Source organism: Malus sylvestris, chromosome 4 (assembly GCF_916048215.2).
Source record: "Malus sylvestris chromosome 4, drMalSylv7.2, whole genome shotgun sequence".
In the NCBI taxonomy this organism is placed as follows: domain Eukaryota; kingdom Viridiplantae; phylum Streptophyta; class Magnoliopsida; order Rosales; family Rosaceae; genus Malus; species Malus sylvestris.
Window position 1 is genome coordinate 30,582,114 of NC_062263.1, and position 21,476 is coordinate 30,603,589.

A 21,476-nucleotide genomic window follows, 5' to 3' on the forward strand; every position below is an offset into this window, starting at 1 on the left:
AAAAAAAAAATACACGAATTTTTTTTTTGCTGATGACGTTTTATTGCAGTGTCGAAAACGATGTTGTCTATACACCATCCTCACCAACCCTCCTTCCCTAAAAACTAACATATTAACCCACTCATGCCATTGTTTGTAAACAAAAATAGAAAAATAGAAATGGAAAGTTTTCATTGATACAACGATATTGTGAGTAACCTACAACTTGTCGAGTGAAAATGAATACTACTAAACTATAATATTAGTAGTAAAAAAATAAGTACTTCTATTTTTAATACGCCGATATCCTATTCTAACTCAATGAGATATTTGACTCTGGGTAGAAGGTATTCGATTAAGCAACACAAGAGTTAATCAAAATTAGGTGTGAAAACTCAATAATATAATTATTATGTCATTGCTACCTGAAGCCTCGTCCTTACAAGTGAAAATGAATATTACTAAACCGTCATTATACAAGACAAGACTACAAGTTAGTACAGAAAAGTTAAATGTTTGTAGAATTGCTACAGAAAATAAGTTTCCTCTTTGGGTTGGCAAAATATTTTTCATTGACATAATAGTTTCTCTTACATGTGGGAAAATGCTTGAATTCGATTGCCGGATCACATCAATCGTTTGACGCACCTTGTAAAAGACAAACCCTTATATTTGGTCTCACTCAACCTCACACTAGTCCCACACGCGAATGAGTTTCAATGAAGAAATAATGAAGGCCTTATTATCTTCGACAATTGTTAATCCAGCTATCTGGAAGTTGATCAGAAAGTTAGTTTCGTTCTGGGAAAATCTTCATTCCCAGCCAGAAAGCAACTGGAAAAACAATTGATATAAATGACAAATGAAACACAGAAAACGATGAAGACAACTATTGTTGTTGAAGATTGGTTTGTTTCGTTGAAATGTCAATCCCCATCAGTGAAAGATCTTGACGAAGCGAATCTGCATTTTTGAAATGTAGACCGATCATGCCAACTTCCTTCGCCTCCTCTACATTTCTTATCCTGTGATGAAACCATGAAACGACACGACTAAGCTTGCATAGACCAACGTGTTGAATTCAACCGACACTCTAGATGAACTTAAGTAACCAACCAAAAGAAATGCTGCAAGAACTTCAGTGCAATGAAAATTGTGTCGTAACAAACCTGTCATCGACGAAGATACAGCTTCCCGGATCAACTTTTAGATGGCTCACAACTTCCAAATAGAATTCTGGATCGGGCTTCCTCTTCCCTGAAACGCAAAAGTGAATAGGAAGAGAGATGAGACGTTCATGTAGATATGCTTGTGCAGCTAGCAGATGGAAGAGAATCTCAAAATGTGTAGTGTCAAACCACTTAACGTACCGTTTATACATGAACAAAACGTCCAAGATAAATATTTTGATATGTTTAGTTTGTTCTCGATCATCTCGTACCTACAAAATAAATTTCCTGAAAACATGATAAATTGCTTGACTTAATAAGAAAACAAGATCGTCGATTTTTCATCTAACCAGATGGGATAGTTTGTGAAAGCATGCATCTCGTAGTTGTTATCTTTTAATACATAAAGCAATTCTTCAACACCTTCAACATAGTAGTATCCTTTTCTCATGCAATTTTTCAGGCCTGCAAAGATCAATGAAGCACTTTCCTGTAAGATTCAGAAGTAGAGCGCATACATAAAAGCAAATTATATGAGAACGTAATCATGGCAAAGTACAAACTTCAGTTCTTCAATATCTCCAATCAATACAATTGACAAAAGAATATTTTGAAAGTCGCTCAGAAGCAATTTCTGATAAAGCTTTCAAACATAACGACGGAGATAAAAGAAATTATCAATTCCTATTATAACTTATGATTTTGGAATCAGTACAACGTATCTACACTTTGCAAGAAAAATGTAATTCGGGATACATACTGGAAAAGACACTGACATACGAACAAGACAATGTACTCCGTTGAGTCAAATGCAGTCGTGACCAATCAACCAAAAGGAAGGAAAAATTTGCAGTCCTGGCCAAGTTTTAGCAGAGACTTAATACAGTGTTCCAATCTCACCGCCAACATTTTACAATAAGATATCATTTTCCCCGCCCTTTTCAAATGCGAATCAAAGGGATTGATTCTAACAGGAGCTATATTATGTTTGCAGATAGGATGCTGTTTCACATTCACCACATACCTAAGAGACATGAAAAATACTCATGTATTGAGATTTTGATGGCAAACAATTTAAGCTGCATAAAACTTTCCCAAAAAAAAGCGAATCCCACAGTACATAAACCATTGCTCTTTTCACTATCACTTCCAAACTTCATCAAGCATGAAAGGGAACCATTTACACAATAGATTATAAGCAACAAAAGATGCAACATGAAAAGCATTTTCAAGTCAGACAAAGTACATTCTTACTTGTTCTAGCGGCTAAGGAATAAGTTAAAACTAACGAATGATTCAGTATTTGAATTACATAAAAGACCGCAGACATGGCTGGAAAATAGTGAGGAACTCCAACTGACCTTCCAAATCTAGAGGCCTTCCATCCTTAAAGAATGTTTTTGCAAGCTCCACCTGGGGTAAAATAATTTTGTGACAGAAATTTGACATGCTATAGCAAGGACAAAACACACAAACTTCGAAGGTATAATTTTCGTTCAATTCCGTTCAAACTGAACAAAACTATACACTTTAACTTAAGTTCAAACTTTTATTTTTCACAAAAGCTTCTCGGAAGCAATCATAGCCAAATTGCCAAGCAAACATATATTGATTTTCACTTAACAGTCCAATTAAACATAAATTTGCAACACCAATTCCAAGTGTACCCTCATCAGTAATCCCCTTTTCGAACTCGATCCATGCAGTCGGGTGCTTGCATTCGATTAATTCATCGAAAGACATTCTGCACATAGAATCTCACTGTCATTAGCTGGGACAGTGTGATTTCAAATAGAAACAGGACAGGAATTCTCGAAAATACAGAACAGTCCACCATTCCAAGACATCCAATTTTCTTAAACTAAGATTCACTTCGAAAATTCCGATAATTGTTTTGCAGCCGAGATGTTGATATGCCAAATCGAAACCAGTGAAATTTAATAAATTTCTCATCTTTTCTCGATTATAATCCAACCCAGTTGAACCAAGAGCAAGAAAACACCACCCAATTGAGGAAAACAGAAAAGGAAAGAGAATTTGTGTTACCCGAAGAAGGCAGGGACATCGCGGTAAAAGGGGTCACGAACAACTGTGTCCATGATGTCGAAGAGGATTATAGGAAGGTTTCGAGTGGTACTATGAAAGGAGGAGGGCTTGGTAGTGTTGCGGGCGTCGTGTTTTGTAAAAACCATTGTTGTTGCTATGTGAAATCGAAGTGAGCTCGTCCCGCTGCTGTTGCGTCTTTAGACTTCGAGGGAAGGGGATCGGGGGTACTCTCAAGAGCTGAGCCATTATTCAACTTCTTCTCCCTCACCATTTCTCACAATCTGTGACACGTTTGACTTTGGTTTTTATTTCTTTTCTGTGAAAAAATCCAATAGATTATGGGATACGATATTCACAAATCCCTTTCTACTTCTCTCACGTTTTTTTTTATTTTTTAACTGTATGATCGGATAAATTGAAGAAAATTAATAGACAGAAATTAACAAAGGGTGTGAGGATACACACCCCTAGATTATTACCATTGGATCTCCACGATTATTACCATTGGATCTTCACGCCTCCACGGTATGCACATATTTTCCGGATTGGCTAAGTCTGATAAACGTGATAGCACATTCGGAAGATTACATTTTTTTAATAACAAAGTTAAGTGTGTATTCAATTAGGAATTTAAGATAATCTTAAAATTCTATGTACAAAATTGATTCAATTCTTTTAAAATCTCATGAAGAGAGAGGTAAGATTTGTAGATACTTAAAATACACTAAGAAATTTCTCTAATTTTAATTAGGAACGTAAATTAACGAAATTAGTTTGGGGATGAATTTTAAACTCGAGTGCAAATTCTAAATTTACTCTAAACAAAATAATTGCGAAAGACACTTGTGATGAGAAGTAATAAAAGTCAAGGACATTGGGGTTAGTCCTGTGGTGAGTGAGTTAGAATAAGTTCAAGATTCGGTTTTAGTACGGGTTCAAAATTCAATTTCCTCTAGCATAACGTAACGTAATGAAAAAGAAATAAGAGAAAATTAATAACGAGAATTAAAGAGAAGAAATAGAAATAAGTGAATGCAAGTTAAGAGAAGGGAAGAGACTTTTCATTTATTTATTCCTCCTCCTCAAGTGTTATTTATTCCTCAGAATATTATAAATATAGAGTTTTGTCTCACTTTTTCCAAGTATAGAGAAGATCCCAACGGTTGTTCTTCTCATCATAGGAATAAGCTCCTTTGCGTCTAATGCTCCAAGAATACTTAGTTGCAAAACGGAGATCATCTCGTTGAGGGTTATACAATTCAAAGACATCACTGCCATTTTGCCACCACAAGAGGCAAAAGAGTCGTGTCTTGGGAGTGACGACATCGGATTTGAAGCTATGAGAAAAGGAGTGGTGAAACGAGAGGGTTTGTAGGCCGAGGTTCTCACCTTGGAATGCGCAGTGAACGAGTAAGTCAATCCTTGATCCCAAGTCATTAGTTATATTCACAACTCTGGTTATAGGAGGATCTTGTGCACCCAAACCACCTTCAAATAGCATAAAGAATAAACAAATAAGCAAGAGTATGGACACCTTAGCAATTGCCATTGCTCTATACCTATATCAAGGGGTAAATGTTTGTTTGTGTCCAAGCAACAAGCAAGGCACCCCTTATATATTTTTGTCAAACAAGCTCTTTATGGAATGGGACTGCCATGCATGCTAATTACCATAAACAAATATATAATGCAGAAATGTATTTTCTATAAAATATATGGCAAATCCTCATTAACTAATTGCCAAGATTAATTCTTTTCTCATCTCAAATACGAGCATGATGGCATTGTTGCTTCTTTAGCGAATGACATTATTATATTGAACAGAATGAAATGGCAAACAAATTAACAGTAGTATGGCTAGCCAAGCCATGATTTTTGCTTTTATTCTCTATTTTGTTTCTTTTCTTTTTACTTAGATGGATAAATTGCATGTAACACGAACTTAAAACTATGGTGAATCGGAGTATACACCCTCTATGTGTATCTCTCGTCAAGGGTATATACACCTTAAATATTTTGTCCTCACTGGAAGATGGTATACCAAATTAGAAACAATAGAGCCTTTCACCCCTAATACATATGCTTGATTTTGAGATATTCAAGTTTTGGAGTGTAGATGTCAATCTTCAATATAATTTTATGTCGCTGAATTAAAGTACAGCTAGGAAAATATGCTGATGCTCAACTAAAATGTATTTAATTTTTCAGGCACCAATTATCTCAACTGATGACCTTAGGCCCTACAAGAATCTCATGAAGGTGTATGCAACACGAACACCTCTGAAGGATTCAAGTCTACAACAGACGTCTCATTACGGAATATAACCTAAAAGCCCTTGACCTTGGGGCGCCCTGCTTCAGAGAACCCCCAGATAAGCGTCCGCTCCTTGCCTTCTTTGCCGGTGCTGCTCATGGAAACATCAGGAACATTTTGTTTGAGCATTGGAAGGAAAACAATGACAAAGTTCAAGTTTACGAAAAGCTCCCTGAACCTAAACTACCCCAAACTAATGGGACAAACCAAGTTCTGCCTCTGCCCAAGTGCGTCTGAAGTGGCACGTCCTAGAGTTGTGGAGGCAATGTATGCAGGGTGTGTCCCGATGTTGATTTCTGACTACTATGCAGTACCATTTGATGATGTTCTTGATTGGAGAAAGTTTTTGATACAAATTCTGCCCAAGAGAATATCAAAAATCAAGACAATACTGAAAGCTGTTCCATCCTCAAAGTACTTGAAATTGCAGAAGAGGGTGATGCGTGTAAGAAGGCATTTTGAGCTCAACCACGCTACCAGCTAAGCCCTACGACGTATTTCACATGGTGCTTCACTCGGTGCAGCTTAAAAGGCTCCACGTTAGATTACCAGATCGGGTTTGAGCATCTTGTAAAGTTTCTGATAAATTTATTTATTTTTGCATGAGATTGAACTCACTATATATGATGCATCACTGAGTTCAGAATCTTCAGATATGATATTTTATTAAACTCACTATGATGCACTCAATGGTAGTCACGCTTGCAAGTGGCCCCTTACCATATAGTGACAAAGAGAAGTGTTGTCTTTGTACCACAACATGGATTAAAACCCTCCTTCCCACCGTCGGCTCCCTAATCTAACATCTAATCTAATAAATTTCTCGTTTGATAAAAAAATAAAAAAATAGTAGTCACGCCTGGCCCCAAGCTGATCAGGTAACGGCATATCGGGTCACATCCCTTCCAAAGGTAAACTCGACAAGGACCTTCTACTTTCTTCTTTGAAAGAAGTCGCAGTTGACTCAGAGAGTAGTCTTCAATGTTTCCTGCATACGGGGTATCATCAATTTAATTGAAACACCACTATTCCGATCACCAAAACTAATCAATCACTGTCATGGTTAAGAAGATTCAGAATGAATGCCCTCCAATGTAGCCAAAACTAAAATGAATGGTTTTGTAATATTTTTCCTTTTGCCTTATAAACTTAGAAGGTGTAGTTGTTTGTTAACTAAATATGTGATGTTAACTTGGGTTAAAATAGGAGTCACATAGAGGAAATTTAGCATTGACCCACAATTGTCCCACGGTTCCACCACCAACATTTACTCCATAGAATATAAGGGCAGTATATATTTGAGATGCAATGCAACAGCAACATCCTGAAGAGGGCCATGCATGCAATCTTCTTGCGTTGAGTGTGTCCAAGGTCACCGACTTCCAGTGAAAACCTCACCACCAGACCTTTTTTCATCGACTGGATGGAATCTGCACCGACTACTTATATTTATGTTGTAGCAAACTAATACCCTTATTGGAATAAGAGCAGTGGAGTCGATCATTTTTTCCTCTCACCGACTGAAACTTGAGTAGGGCCGCTGGTACAGTACTATGAAAGGAGGCTTTCGAGTGGTACTATGAGAGGAGTAGGACTTGGTGGTGTTGTGGGCGTCGTGGGGTGTAAAAGCCATTGTTGTTGCTCTGTGAAATCGAAGAGCTCGGCCTGCTGCTGTTGCGTCTTAGAGTGAAAGGGATCTCGATCGGGTACTTTCAAGAACTGAGCCATCATTCAACTGCCTCCCCCTCACCATTTCTCTCAATCTTTGACCTGTTTGATTTTTTTTTTTAAATTTTTTTCTATGAAAAATTCAATAGATTATTACCATTGCATCTCCACGGTACGCACCCATTTTCTGTAAGGGCTAAATCTGATAAATGCTCCTTGGTAATAAGGTATTTAAAAGATAACCTTGTTATTAAAAATTTAAGAATTAAAAGTCTTAAGGAATAAACTCCAAATTAAAATTTATGTAAGTCATTGTAAACATGAAAATCTTGCGACAAATGACAAGATAACACGTGTACAAAGTAATAATTGTATTAATGAATTTATAGGGTTACAATATCTTTACAATTTGATCCTCTGATTCGATCTTCAAAATGTGTAGACGTGTAATGTAGGGGTTATTGATCCAAGGGTGGCAATGATTTGATCTTAGATGAACGATTGACTCACGAATTTGGCTTGTGGCGAAGGAAGAACTGACACCTGTGGGGTGCTTGATGATTCTTCAAAGGTTTTGGTGAAGAAATTCTTCTGATTAGTGTTTGGTAATTTGGATGCTTGAGGGGGCGTTTGTTTGCCATCACTAAGTGGGACTGGACTGGACTGGACTAGCTGTTAGTCCAATACCATGTTTGTTCCATGCTAGGACTAATATTGACACGCCCCGACCCTGATATTCCCCGAATACCAGGATAGACACGTGCTGGCCGACACCCAAGGGTGACGAAAGCCATTAATTGATACAAAAGCTAAGAATAAGAAATAAATGAGGGTTAGAAATTTGAAATACAATGAGTTAACAGTTTTAGGAACGTGTTCAGAACATACAACTAACCCTAATCACTAAAAAGAATTAAGATAAAATTTAATGAATAAAGGAGTGAGTCATACATTCGAGAGGATCCGAAGATGCTGCTGCGGAAGTGTCTTGACGCCGGGATTAGGTGCCTTGATTCTAAGTCCTGAATGGGGGCGCAAAACAAAGGTAAGTGGACCAAGTTTATATATATATATACGATAATAATAAAACAGTTATCAAGATACTAACCCCCACAGTTTATATAAATGAAAACTACTAGCATAATAAGTGATGGATTTAAATCAGAATCCTAGCATGCCAAAAATATCTCAAAAGCCATAACGCGGAAAACATCATATAAATCATCGCGTAAAACATCTCGTATATCGTCTCGTAAACGCGGTGTGCTGCTAGAAAGATCACTGAATAAATATAACTCCCGGACCAATGCCTGCACCTCAGTCTTTGCGCCCGTAGCCAGAGATAACTACCACCCGGCCCAATGCCTCTTCATGTCCCTCAGCCCGTAGCTAGGGATTATTTCTCCCGGCCTAAATGCCAACACCAGATCCTCGCCCCAGGCGGCATAGTGTCCACTAGGTACGCACAAAATGTTACGCCTCTCGTAAATACCACTTCATAGTGTAGGTTACCGATCATCGTCTACACTATAAAGAGGGGTTCAAAAACATGTTCTAGCATCCTATCGTCATCTATCAGATAGTCTACCAGTTCATGGTTTTTATAAAAAAAAATACTGTATATATTAAAATATAGCTCAATATAGGCCACAATTAATTCCTCACCAAAAACACGAGACGATAATCAATATCTTAAATCATCAGGCTTCACATAAATCAAATCATAAATTCGTAGGCATGCTAATCATTTATGCAATTACTATAAAATCATGTAATTTTAGAAGGGGTCCACTCACAGTACTTAATTGCCAAAAGCTGCGCCACTAGCGAAGACGGAAACGTCACAATAATTGCCCCTAAGCACATAAAGAGTCCAATAAATAAAACTATATAATAGGAATTGAATTTGGGAAAACGGACATTGGAAACGGATTCAGAACGTCGAATTACCCTAAGAAGGGTCCCGGACGAAAACCCGAAAAGTCAACCCTAAAGTCAACGGTCAAATTAGGTCTAACGGGTTTTAGGCTTGAATCCGGATTAGAGTTTAGGTTAAATAAGATTAGGATTTATTGGGTTTGAACTAAATAAGGAAATTAAGTTGGATGGATGAGGCCCTAATAGATTTTAGGAACCTAGGGTTTTTGGGTTAAAAGGGTTTAGGATGGAAAAATTGGGGTTTGGGCTTTAGCCCAAACACACACACACACATGCACAAGGGTCACAAAGGCCCTAAGGCCTCACTAAAAAAAAAAGGGCTTTAAGCCCTTTTTAAATGAAACCGGCCCAAGGCCTTTCTTTTAGGGTTTTAAAAAAACAAATAACAAAAAAGAAAAACCAAATGGGCTGGGGTACTGGGTTAGGACAACACGGGCCTAAGGCCCGAGGGAGAGGGAAATGGGAAAGGCCGGATGGCCTGGTGCCGAGGAAGAAGGCCGGAAATTCGGCCGGAAAACCACCTAACTTTAAACGGCTATAACTTTGTCACTACTCAACGAAATCAAGCGAGACAAAAATGAAAGTTGTAGCCCTTGAAGAGACGAAGAAAATGGTACCTCACACAACGTCTAAATCGCCGTGGTTTGGCCGGAAAATGCCTCGAAAGCCGTCGGACTCGCCGGAAACTTACACTCCGGCCAACTCGCCGTGGTTTGGCCGGAAATGGCCTCGAAAGGGACGGTGCTCGCCGGAGCTTACTCCGTGCCGTCGAACTCGCAGGGCAGGGTACGGGGTTCGTTGCGAGCCTCTCTTCGATGGTGACTCGGTCCTAGTGAGTCCAGGGGAAGAGAGAGATGCGAGAGGTTGAGGGAGAGAGAGACGGGAGAGCTGAGAAGGAGAGAGCTACGGGAGGGAGAGACGAAGAAGAAGAAGAGAGAGATCAGAAAACATATAAAAAAATAAACAAAGTGGGCCCCACGGGCTCACCAATTAAGGCTTTAAAACAATTTTAAAATATAAAAGAGGGGTTGGGGTGTTTCAAATATTAATGAGACTAAAGGGGACTAGCATGGACAAAACCCTTCACTAAGAGGTCTTAGCGAGACCCCCCAATAACCATGGGACTAGCTAAGACTATCTTCTCTCGTCCTCGTCATGCTCAACGACCATTCCTGATAGACTTCTCGTCATCTCCGGTCACCTAGATCATAATAAAATATTAATAATTTATATATTAAATAATATAATATTAAAATTTGTTATTATCCAGCTTCTTAGTCCAACACTGCACCAAACGCTTCATTAAGTTAGTCCAGCTTAGTCTAGTCTAAGCCAGTCCAGCTTAGTCCTTGAAACTAGTTCAGTCCGAGATAGTCCGACGCAATAAACGCCCCCTGAGAGTTTTAGAGTTTCAAAGCTTCAACTTCTGGACGTGAAATGATTTCTGGACCATTTTCTTTTTCTTGGAGCTCCTATTTATAGACTCTCCAAACTTTGCTTACGAAAAAATCAGGACTTGATTTGTGTGTCAGTTCGTGACTTGTGATTTTACTCCATCAATTAATATTTGATTTAAATAAATATAAAACAAATAAATCAATTCATTTAAATTATTAATTTGTTTAATTTTAATTAAAATCAAATAATCCCTTTATGTCATATGTTGACACTTGTCCTCTTGATGAGTCAAATACCATGTGTACAATTTATGAGACACGTAGTACATGTCACGTAAGCCTTCGCATACCAAAATTTAATACATTGGTGAACATTTATTTTCATCGAAATTTACATGTCCACAACCACCATCAAAGGTCTGCACATGTGATGAGCCTTACGTGCAAAGTTAAATTAATCTAAAAGTTTGAAATGATGAAATTATATATACTAAAACTGGGTTGGGAACGGCACTGTTCATTAATAGTGTCCGGACGGAAATGCCCTTGCTTCTCTGTTTTCTTTCCGTTTGTCTCGCTTGCTTCGTGCGCCGGAGAGACCTTTTTGCCCCTGTTTTCCACGTGTCGGTCATCCTTATTCTCTCGACTTCGAGAGTCTTCTTAGGCTTTTGTTCCTTCATTGCCTTTCCCTGATTTCGGCTTTGGTCTTTTCGTTTTGCCCGGTCTTTCTTCCAATCCTCTACTTCTCTGTGGTCTCCGTTCTTTGTTTCGCAGAAAGGTCTGCTGATTTTTGTGGTTTAAGGGACTTTGTGGTTGCCGGGCCGTTATGCGTCTATTTACACTTGGGGTTTTTTTGCGTTCCGAGGGTTTCGACATCTCTGATCCAGGGTAATGAATTCATGATGTTTGCCCCTTTTTTCCGTTTTGGATTTCTGGGTTGTGGCTATGATTTTGGCCGATTTCCAGCCCTTTTCAGGGGTGGCGTCTTTCCACCCCACTGTGGAACAAGTGTGATTCAGCCAAGGTATATTTTATAATCATTTTCTTACGGTTTTTATTTTTGATTTTTCCTTTGTTTCAATGAAACCTTAATCGTTTCCTTTTATTGCCAGTTGTGGTGCTCTCTTGGGTTTTCCCTGTTAAAAGAGAATTTTGCATTGTCGTTCTTCGGTTGGCAAATCTCGGATTTGTTGGCATATGCAATGCTGTTGTAATTTTTTGGGTATGTTTTTTGCGCTTCTATTTTTTTTCGGTTCGGACATGGATTGATAATTATTGGATTTAAATGGAGTCGTAGTTTTTGGGGAAAATATGGGAGGAGTTGTTGAGGTTGTGTGAAGGTTTGTTTTTTCTGGGTTTTATGCTGCAGGGGGTTACAAACACAGAGAGGAGGAGAGGAAACATTAGTTTAGATTGTGATTTAATTTTTTTTTTATGTTCTTGGTGGTATAAATTGTGTGAGTGCAGTTGTTTTAAAATTATTTGGGTGTGTTTTTTATGGTTATGCTTTTTTCCAGTTTGGATTAAAATGGATTTGGAATTTTTGAGAATAAATTAAAGGGTCGTTGGAATTTTGGAAGCCTTTGTGCTTTTGCTGAACGCGCAGACAATCTTGAAAATGTGTGTCAAAAGACTAATGTTTGTATATAAAAATTGCAGCCATGTGGTAAAGAGCAATGGTTCATTAAACTAAATGTCAAAGAACAAATCCATGTGTTGACTGCGTTGAAAGGCACAAATTTTTTTGACATGTTTGGGTTTTATCTCATATGGGTTAGATGTCTGTTTGATTTGTTAAACCTGTGTATCTGCATTTGTCTTATTCATGTGGATTAGTGGACAAACAAAATGGTATTGCTCTGACAAATTGTTGCTCACTTACAGGTCTGAAGACTAATGTTACAAATTGTGATTCCAAATCAGCTTATCCTTAATTCACAAATACCAAGATCGTTATTTATCTGTGAGTACATGTGATTTATAAATTGACATTCTCACTGAGTTTTTTCTGATTGTGTTGGCTGTCATATCAATTGGTGTTATTCCTTTTTCACAGTTCAAAAATCTCTTCCGTCTTAAACTCAATGTCAATGGATAAATCCATATATTGGCTACCTTGAAAGACACAAATTGTTTTTACATGTTTGAGTTTTATCTCAGGTGGGTTAGATGTATGTTTGATTTGTTAAACCTATGCATTGCAGTCTGTCTTATTCATGTGGATTAATGCAAAAACATAATAGTATTGGCCTGACAGATTGTTGTTCACTTGCAGGTTACAAAACTAATACTACAACTTCTGTTTCCAGATCAGTTTATCCGCAATTTGCAAATACCAAGGTCATTAGTTATCTGTGAGCACATGTGATTTAAAAATTCACTGTCACTGACTTTGCTCTGCTGATTAAATTCTATGATCAATTTAGTTTTTTTGCTTTGTTTGATCATTTGATTAGTCATTGGACCGTACGGATTAAATTACGTATAGAGATAATAAGTGTTGTTTGGTATTTTTTCCATTGAGATTGGTTTAGATTTGATTTATAAAAAATAAAAATAAAAAAACTGACAAAGAAATGATACGCAGTGATATAGAATGGTTAAATTATGATCTCAGTATCTGTGAGCACATTCGAATTGTAAAATCTGGCAAATTATTTGAAGCAATTCTGATTTCAGCTTTTTGGACTTTACAAATAGGAAGATGAGGAGATAAAAAGAAGTACAAAGGGATGCATTTAGCTTCCACTTTAGAGGTTCCAGGCACCTAAAAACTGGTGACTGGTGAGCTCAAAAAAAAAAAAATTCTCAATTTGATATAAAGTTTGGATTTTCAAGTCTGGATTGGATTTAATTGTACATTTAATTTGATGGGTTTGATTTATATGCAAGGACTTTGCTTTTATTAATGCATAAAATACTAATTAAATTTTAATTAAGATGCTAACTATGTAGGTACCCTGGAATTAACAATGTAGCTGGAGTTCTCCACTGGCTTAAGCACAGTGGAGAACTCAAGTACAGATCTCTCTATCTGTTTCTCAATCCTGGAACCTCTGGCCTCCGCAAGAACGTTCGTCTCTCTCTCTCTCTCACACACACACTTTTTTTTTTTTAATTCGTAATTGAATTTCCTTTGCATAAATGCTACTGTTGCAGTGGGGCCGCAAATCCTACCCCCTGTTTGTTACTTTGTTCCAATTGTTGCAATCAATTTTTTATCATTTATTTGGTCAATTCTTGCATTGTTTTATTTGGTGAATTCTTGATCAACGACTGGTTCTTCTTGGTTGGTCTAATTGGGTAACTTAAGAATTTCATCTGTTGATTAAATTTCATGTGAGAATTTTTTGTCCTGATGGATCCTTTTTTTTTACCATTATTCAATTTTTTTTTAATTATGTAGCTGAGTTCAGTATTCCTTTGGAGTCTGTGCAAGTTTAAAGCAATCTATGTTGTTGTTGTTTTGATTGTGCGTTTTGTGACTTACGCTATTTTAATAAGAATGTTTTCAATTTACTGTAATCTCAATCTCAATGGATATTTTATGATACGCCTTATCAGTGAATTTATCTACATTTTTCAAATGTTGGTCTCGACGATTGTGATCACTGCACTATGTGGATTTTGTTTGAATTCCTAAATTGTGTCGAACATTTGACAAGTGCTTCTTGAATAAATTTCAAGTAAAGAACTTCCAAATATGACAATTTCAGGGTTTCAAATTCATTGGAAAATATGAAATAATATTGCATAGTTTCTGATTAATGCGAAAAATTGGTACTTTTGTAGTGATATATGCTTTTGGAGAAAGTTGTAAAGTTTGATACTTTTCAGTTTTAATCTACTTTTTCCGTTGTCTTAAGGTATAGATCCCCGCATTTAATTTACTTTTTTTTTCCAGGAGCAGTTTGAAGGATTAAAATGTTGTCATTTGGTATAGATGATCTTGGTTTAGCAAATTGATAGCGAGATGGAACACTCCTAACTGCATTGTAACTCCTAACTACGTTGTAAGTTCTACTCACTCATCCTATAAGAGTTGCTTCATAATTGTAATATTCAAAACCAGATAGCTTTTTCAGTTATGGTTCGATTATAATTTTCCTTTTCAATTGTTATTCTTCATTTTTGATGTGGTTGCTGTTTGTGATTTCCATGCAATATGATCCATACTCTCAGTTTTCTTTTGAGAATTCCTCTCTTTGCCTTTTCCCAATGTTAATATTTTTCTCCATGATAGAAATTTTAGGGTCTATGTTAATATATATATATATATATATATATATATATATTAATTTTGATCCTACAAGTTCAAGGCATTGATGATGGAATTAAGTTCAACGCTGCTCATTGTTCCTTTTGTAGATAAGGTTGTACAGGAGCAAGACGTAGCACTGCAGCATCGCGCGGGTAGTCTTGCTAGTCGCTTTCTAAGTGTCGGAGTTCTTCCTGATAAATCGAGTTCGAGGTTAAGATGTTCGCAAATTGAAATCCACCACTCAAATCTAAAAGGTTAAAGGTCCCAACATCAATTAGAGAAAAAAGACGCACATATTTTCATTAGTTTATCATATTAGGAATGAATTGAATGAATTAAGTAACACGGAAATTTATGAGCTAATACGATTTGAATATTAGTCGATCCCCTTATTTTATGATTTGATTTTGACCAATTTTGTCTTGAAGAACATAAAGGAAGTAGCCACGAGGGTTCTAACTTTCTTTATTCATTTTATTCCTTTCAGTTTTCACCAAACGTGAGTCTTGAGGTTATTTATAATATATAAGGGCTTGTTTGGAACTTCATTTTATAGACTCGTCAATGAAAACTGATTTTCATACTTATTTCTTATTTGTTTACACTCTTCTTTTTATTTCTGGTCACGCGATTAAACAAATCAATAATTGGAAATGAACAAAAACAAGTACATAATTTATGAGGAGAAAATGAGAGCGAAAATCATATTCCTTACCAATATGTCTAAATGCTTATTAAAATTTTGAGCGCTTTCATCATTCATAACTATTTCTAATGTTTATTTTCTTTTACAAACAATGCAGAATGTAGTTTTTTGTTTTAAAATACTTTTAACCGTTACAAAAACAATAAGCTGGAAAACAAATACTAAATCGAACCGAAACCTTGTTTTGTTAAATTTTTTTTTTATCACCTTAAATACATACACATATACATGTATATATATGTATTAGTAGCTATAGTCTTAAATTAATTAAGGGGGTAAGTTGGAGCTATCAAATGGCAGAAACGGGAAGAGAAAGAAATGCAAGATTAGAACATTTTGGGATTGCTGGCTATATTTGCAGTTTGCTTGTTTAAAACTTCATTCGGAAATCGGCAAAAAATAATTGTCTAACGATGCAGATGCATGCAACTTGAAGGCTTTCAAGATAGAAACCATCATTTTTGTTTCTTTAAATTGGCTACAAATGATTTGATTACTTTCAACCAAACTTGGCTACAAATTATTTGATTCCTTTCAACCAAATTGAAAGAACAAGATAGAAACTATCACATATCACATGGCAGAAACTATACGACAAGAGAAAGAAATGCAAGATTAGAACATTTTGGGATTGCTGGCTATATTTGCAGTTTGCTTGTTTAAAACTTCATTCGGCAATCGGCAAAAAATAATTGTCTAACGATGCAGATGCATGCAACTTGAAGGCTTTCAAGATAGAAACCATCATTTTTGTTTCTTTAAATTGGCTACAAATGATTTGATTCCTTTCAACCAAAATTGGCTACAAATTATTTGATTCCTTTCAACCAAATTCAAAGACCAAGATAGAAACCATCACATGGCAGAAACTATAAAAGATCAAAATTGGCTACAAATGATTTGATTCCTTTCAACCAAAATTGGCTACAAATTATTTGATTCCTTTCAACCAAATTGAAAGACCAAGATAGAAACCATCACATGGCAGAAACTATAAAAGATCACTTGCAAGATAGAGACATTTATCCACTACAAGGAGAAGGATCAAACTTTATTACTTCGTTTGTTTTTTTTTAATAATAAAATGGATTAATTTTAAAATTTGGGCGTAAATTTTTATGTCTTAAAATTCCGGTTCTAAATAAATTTAATCGATTTCATCTGTTTATGGATTTGTAATGTGCAGTACGTTATTGAACATGCCTTGCATAGTTGGATTAAAATGTTGGTTGGAACAATATGTGGATGTAACAAATAAGAATGTGTATACAAATAATAAACAATAAATTACAAATTTGTAAGTCGTGCGTAGGACGATTTGAAAAACGCATCTTACTGATTTTTGGTGAGAGAGACTCAACTATGTCTGGCAATAAGTTGAAGCGATGATGGGGATGTCATTTCCATCCCATTGATCCCATTACGTATTTCCCCCCATCTCCGTCTTCATACCCCTGAACCCTTGATTGGAAAAGAGAATAAAAGTCTCTTGGCATCCAAATGTAGACTACTGGTTTATTTAGTGGTTTTTAACTTTATTTGGGTGCGGCAGGTTGAAGGAGAAAATGAACCAAATGTAAGATTTTAGTAATTTCAAACTTTAATTAGGAAATAAAGCAAATGTAGATTGGTATATATTCATAATCTCAAACTTTAATTAGAAAATACAGCATATGGAGATGGGTATATTTAGCGGTTCCAAACCTTAACTGGGTGTGTGAAAGAATAGTAGATGGCTAGATTAATTAGAATAGGAGTGCAAAATAAAACCACTTTTGTTGGTTTGCTAGAAAAAATAAAAGTTTCTGGCAATTTCTGATTAATTGGAAGCAAAATAATAGCAAGGCTATCAGATGGAGGGTTGTTTCTTTGGTGAATACCATCGTGTTCACACGTTTTATTGGGTTGCATGTGATTCAATATCTTAGTAAATAGGGTGTTGGATCTTCACCCATGCATCACCAGATCGAAACTTCTTATTCTTTAAATTATAGGAATAGTTCCGAACTCTCCATCTCACTTATTAATAATAATTCTTCAAAGAAAAAAAAAACTATAGATTTTTTTAAGACTATCAGTTATAGCTAAAAACACACTTGAATAGATTTAAATGCCCTAAAATTAACTCCCAATTACAACATGCCTGAGTCCTTGGACTATCGAAAGGTGCACAAGCTACTTCTCATCATAAAAAACTGACTTGGACTATCGAAAAGTGGACTTCACCAAGAAAGTTTCAACACCATAAAAATGTCAAAAACACTTACCAACATTAGTTAGCGCCTAAATTATTTCGTTCATGGAGGGTGAAAAAATTAGGGTACTATTCCCCAACTTGGTGTGGTCATGTACTTTGACCAAATATTTAATTCTTAAGTTAACTTTTTGGTTTTTTTTTTAAATACATGGAAAATCTATTTTGTAAATCAATACATGTCGGTCATAGGAGTTCAATGGAGCTCTTTGGCTTGCTCTTCACTAATGATTATTTCTTTTCGTTGTAGAAATTGTTAATGGATTTTGAGATTTTCTTAATTTTCTTTTCCACTCACCTAAATCAACTTCATGAAATTTAAATTATTATAATCACTATAATTCATTTGTTCTGTATGTGATATCAACGAGGATGGATCAAACGAAGCTTCACTTTTTCACTAAAATCAAGAAAAACTGATTTTTCTGACTTGCATTGCCCTTTTATAAATGGCAGAATTAAATTAATAGGTTTATATAGTTGCATGCAACAACTTTTCTCGACAGTAAACCTGGAAATATCTTATGAAATTTCCATACTTTTATCAGAACCGGAAATTTCCATACTTTTACGAGTAAATTGTAGCTATGGTCCTTGAACTTTACTCAAATTGGAGCAATGGTCCTTCAACTAAAAATCCATTACCATTGGTCCTTCAACTCATTAAAACGTGCAGTTATGGTCCCTCAACTAAAAATTCATTACCTTTGGTCCCTCAATTTTAATTCAACTGGAGAAATGGTCCCTTAACTTTATCCCAATTGTAGCTATGGTCCTTCAAACATAACTCGTTTTGACAAAATTTTTTACGTAGTTGACAAAAATGACCATAATTACACACTTTGATGAGTTGAGAGACCCTAATTAAATAAATGGTTATTCCAACATAACATATTTTGACAAAATTTTGAAGAAATTAATGAAAAGAACTATAGCTACACATTTTGGTAAGTTGAGGGACCAATGGTAATGGATTTTTAGTTGAGGGACCATTGCTCCAATTTGAGTAAAGTTCAGGGACCATTGCTACAATTTACTCTACTTTTATCTAGTAGGGTTCTGATTTTAGGTTTATGTTGTTTTTAATTTTGAGGGTATTTGAGTCTATTCCTTGTGGTTTTTTTGCTATGTTTTGAATTTTGTTTTAAAATTGACATTTATAAAATTTGGGCATAAATTTTTGGCTATAAATACTCCCGAGCGACCTCAGAATTCCACAGAAACAAACTGCGAAAACATGATTTCTTCTCCTCTCTTTTAATCGGAGCAGAGTTGTTGTAGTCTGAGGGTGAGAGCAGTGAGGATCTGTAGGTTGGAAGCAGTGGTGGCAGTTGAGGATAGTGTCAAAGCTACGGGTTGCCCAAAGATTGAGGCCATCTCCAACCGAAGGGTCCAGAGGGCCAGAGGGCCGAAAATAGCCCTAAAACCGTCTCCAACCGAGGGCTAGGCCAGAGGGCTCTGGAATCTGGGAGGGCCCCACGGGATCGGAGAGGGCTGGAGGGCTGGAGGGCTGGCTGCTTTCGGCTAGCCAGCCAGCCCCGGGCTGGCTTATTTTTTTTTTAATGTTTTCTATTGCTGTCGGTTAAAACCGACAGCATTAAAGAGGTTTTAATTTTTTTTAATAGTTCTACTATTAGTGTCGGTTATAACCGACACTAATAGTTTGAATGTTTTTTAATATAACGGCTAGTAGCCGTTGTATTATTAGGGCTTTTTTTTTTTAATGAATTTAAACTTTTTTTTTCCCTTTTTGTTTCCTTTTCATATTAATCAAATTATTTTTCAATTCTATTTTACAAAATTTGTTTCAATTTTTTTTTAAATTCTATTGTTTTCCTATAACTTCTAAAAAAAGGTCGTACCCAGTGCACAAGGCTCCCGCTTTACGCAGGGTCTGGGAGAGGTGAATGTCGGCTAGCCTTACCCCCATTTATGGCTATTTCACAAAATTTGTTTCATAATTTTTTTCAATTCTATTTTTTTCCTAGGCCATTTATACAACATTAAATTAAATTAAGTAACATGAAACAACATTAAACAATATGAAATAACATTAAATAACATTAACCAACATACAAATTATAGTTTTGACGTCACCTGGCCGTTAGATTTGAATTTAAATTGTAATTTTTAAATAATAAATTATGTTTGGCCCTATGGCCCTTTGGCCCTCGGTTGGAGACGGTTTTTTGTGACAGGGCTAAAACGAGCCCTTTGGCCCTCTGGCCCTCGGTTGGAGACGGATGTAAATATGACCATGTACTGTTCATTAAAATATTAATATCTTGAGGAATCTTGGAGGGCCAGAGGCTCCGGCCCTCGGTTGGAGATGGCCTGAGCCTTCAGATTTGCGACCCTCGTTCTTGAATTGATCAGAGCTCGGAAATACTCGTCGGAGGAGGCTAAAATGGCTATACAATTGGCTGATTTTTCTTGGGCGGTGATGGTGCCGAAGAGCACTAGCAAAATGATGATCAAGTTTCTACTTGTACTGCTCATCAGCCTCTCAACCGTTCTGGCGGAGGGAAACGCATGCAATCCGATGGACCTGAAAGGGCTGACTGATTTCAAAGCCGCCATCCACAACGACATTGGCAACCGCCTAGCATCGTGGGTTGGCCACCGTTGCTGCATGTGGAAAGGAATAACTTGTGATAACAGGACCGGCAGAGTTACCGAAATCTATCTACCAGCTTCGAGTTCCGGAGCCCGCCTGGAAGGCTCTCTGTCTGCTTCCATAACTCTGATATCTTTCCTTCAAATCCTTTATATTGGTGGCAACCCTGGGCTTGTTGGGGAAATTCCACAAAGTCTTGGGAGTCTTACGAATCTGTTTCAGCTGTATTTGGCCTCGAATCGGCTTTCGGGTTCTATTCCTGAGTCGGTCACAAATTTGACAAATTTGGTGCTCTTCGATCTTCGTAACAATTCTCTGACCGGTCACATACCGCAGAGAATTGGTCAGTTGCAGGCCTTGCTAGATTTTGATGTTTCAAGAAACCTTTTGTCTGGGAAGCTTCCACCTTCAATGGCCAATTTATCATCCGTTGTAACTATATGGTTGCACAATAACTTTTTTGAGGGGCCAATTCCAGTTTTAAAAATGCCATCTCTCAAGCTTTTATTGCTCGCGAATAATAGTCTCACCGGAAGCATACCAACAAACTTTGGAGATTTGATTTCGCTCCGAGAGGTTGACCTATCGAACAACAAGCTTGAAGGAGCAATCCCAGACTCCCTGGGAAACTTGAGCATGCTACTGGTGCTCGAGTTGCAGCAAAACCGCTTTTCGGGGAAAATTCCAGACGAGTTTCTGAAGCTGGGGAATCTGGAGGTATTGAATTTATCAAACAATCATCTCGTGGGGAAAATTCCAGAGGGCAAACCGCTCAGTGACTTTCCCAAGAGCTCCTACTCCGGAAACACAGGCTTATGCGGAAAGCCTCTCACTCCCTGTAAGCCTATCTAGTTGTAGGCCAGGCCGCCAATATATGTAGCTAAATAACCTTTAAACTTTGCTATTATAGTTTGTTTCGTACATGCTCGGGGCTTACGGATGACTACCTTGTTAGCATTCATGATATGAAATTATGAATATGAAATTGATTTCAAGAAACCAGTTGTTCTCATAGTTTTCTGTTGATGAGTCCCCTTGTTTATGCATCCGATCAATACAAGGCTGTGGCCACGGAAAAATTAAAGTACAGTGACATGTAATTTGAAATGTTCGAAACACGAAAATGC

General features: G+C 36.8%; 3 protein-coding genes, 1 long non-coding RNA gene and 1 pseudogene across 17 annotated transcripts; 3 read left to right on the forward strand and 2 right to left on the reverse strand.

Annotated features, from left to right (window-relative positions):
- Window positions 1-527: 527 nt before the first annotated feature.
- Window positions 528-3,500, reverse strand: LOC126618592 (flavin mononucleotide hydrolase 1, chloroplatic-like). Of its 2 annotated transcripts, none has more exons than XM_050286703.1 (7): window positions 3,195-3,500; window positions 2,816-2,892; window positions 2,510-2,560; window positions 1,572-1,613; window positions 1,350-1,436; window positions 1,149-1,236; window positions 528-1,004 (listed from the first exon to the last, which is right to left on the reverse strand). In XM_050286703.1, the coding sequence occupies exons 1-7, from the start codon at window positions 3,338-3,340 to the stop codon at window positions 869-871; spliced, it is 627 nt and encodes a 208-aa protein (XP_050142660.1). In that variant the 5' UTR covers window positions 3,341-3,500; the 3' UTR covers window positions 528-868. The 2 variants fall into 2 exon arrangements, with proteins under 2 accessions (XP_050142660.1, XP_050142659.1); XM_050286702.1 differs by having other exon boundaries at window positions 1,350-1,420; window positions 1,499-1,613; window positions 3,195-3,499.
- Window positions 3,501-4,720: 1,220 nt separating this feature from the next.
- Window positions 4,721-6,071, forward strand: LOC126618329 (probable glycosyltransferase At5g11130; annotated as a pseudogene).
- Window positions 6,072-7,967: 1,896 nt separating this feature from the next.
- LOC126618398 (uncharacterized) lies at window positions 7,968-10,094 on the reverse strand. The gene is made up of 3 exons (XR_007621686.1): window positions 9,732-10,094; window positions 8,973-9,032; window positions 7,968-8,198 (listed from the first exon to the last, which is right to left on the reverse strand). It is a non-coding gene; the product is annotated as an uncharacterized LOC126618398 (long non-coding RNA).
- A 1,108-nt stretch (window positions 10,095-11,202) lies between these two features.
- LOC126618396 (uncharacterized) lies at window positions 11,203-14,947 on the forward strand. 13 transcript variants are annotated; one of them, XR_007621674.1, is made up of 8 exons: window positions 11,203-11,535; window positions 11,624-11,733; window positions 12,396-12,474; window positions 12,787-12,851; window positions 13,212-13,295; window positions 13,467-13,584; window positions 14,416-14,524; window positions 14,880-14,947. XR_007621674.1 is itself a non-coding variant. In XM_050286449.1 (6 exons), the coding sequence occupies exons 3-6, from the start codon at window positions 12,408-12,410 to the stop codon at window positions 14,452-14,454; spliced, it is 303 nt and encodes a 100-aa protein (XP_050142406.1). In that variant the 5' UTR covers window positions 11,203-11,535; window positions 11,624-11,733; window positions 12,396-12,407; the 3' UTR covers window positions 14,455-14,626. The 13 variants fall into 13 exon arrangements, 1 of the variants encoding a protein (XP_050142406.1); XR_007621675.1 differs by having other exon boundaries at window positions 14,422-14,524; XR_007621681.1 differs by lacking the exon at window positions 14,880-14,947 and adding an exon at window positions 12,568-12,671 and having other exon boundaries at window positions 12,769-12,851; window positions 14,416-14,626.
- Window positions 14,948-18,953: 4,006 nt separating this feature from the next.
- Window positions 18,954-21,348, forward strand: LOC126618395 (LRR receptor-like serine/threonine-protein kinase FLS2). The gene is made up of 2 exons (XM_050286448.1): window positions 18,954-19,104; window positions 20,072-21,348. Exon 2 carries the CDS (start codon window positions 20,140-20,142, stop codon window positions 21,199-21,201), a length of 1,062 nt encoding a protein of 353 aa, XP_050142405.1. The 5' UTR covers window positions 18,954-19,104; window positions 20,072-20,139; the 3' UTR covers window positions 21,202-21,348.
- The last annotated feature ends 128 nt before the right edge of the window (window positions 21,349-21,476 follow it).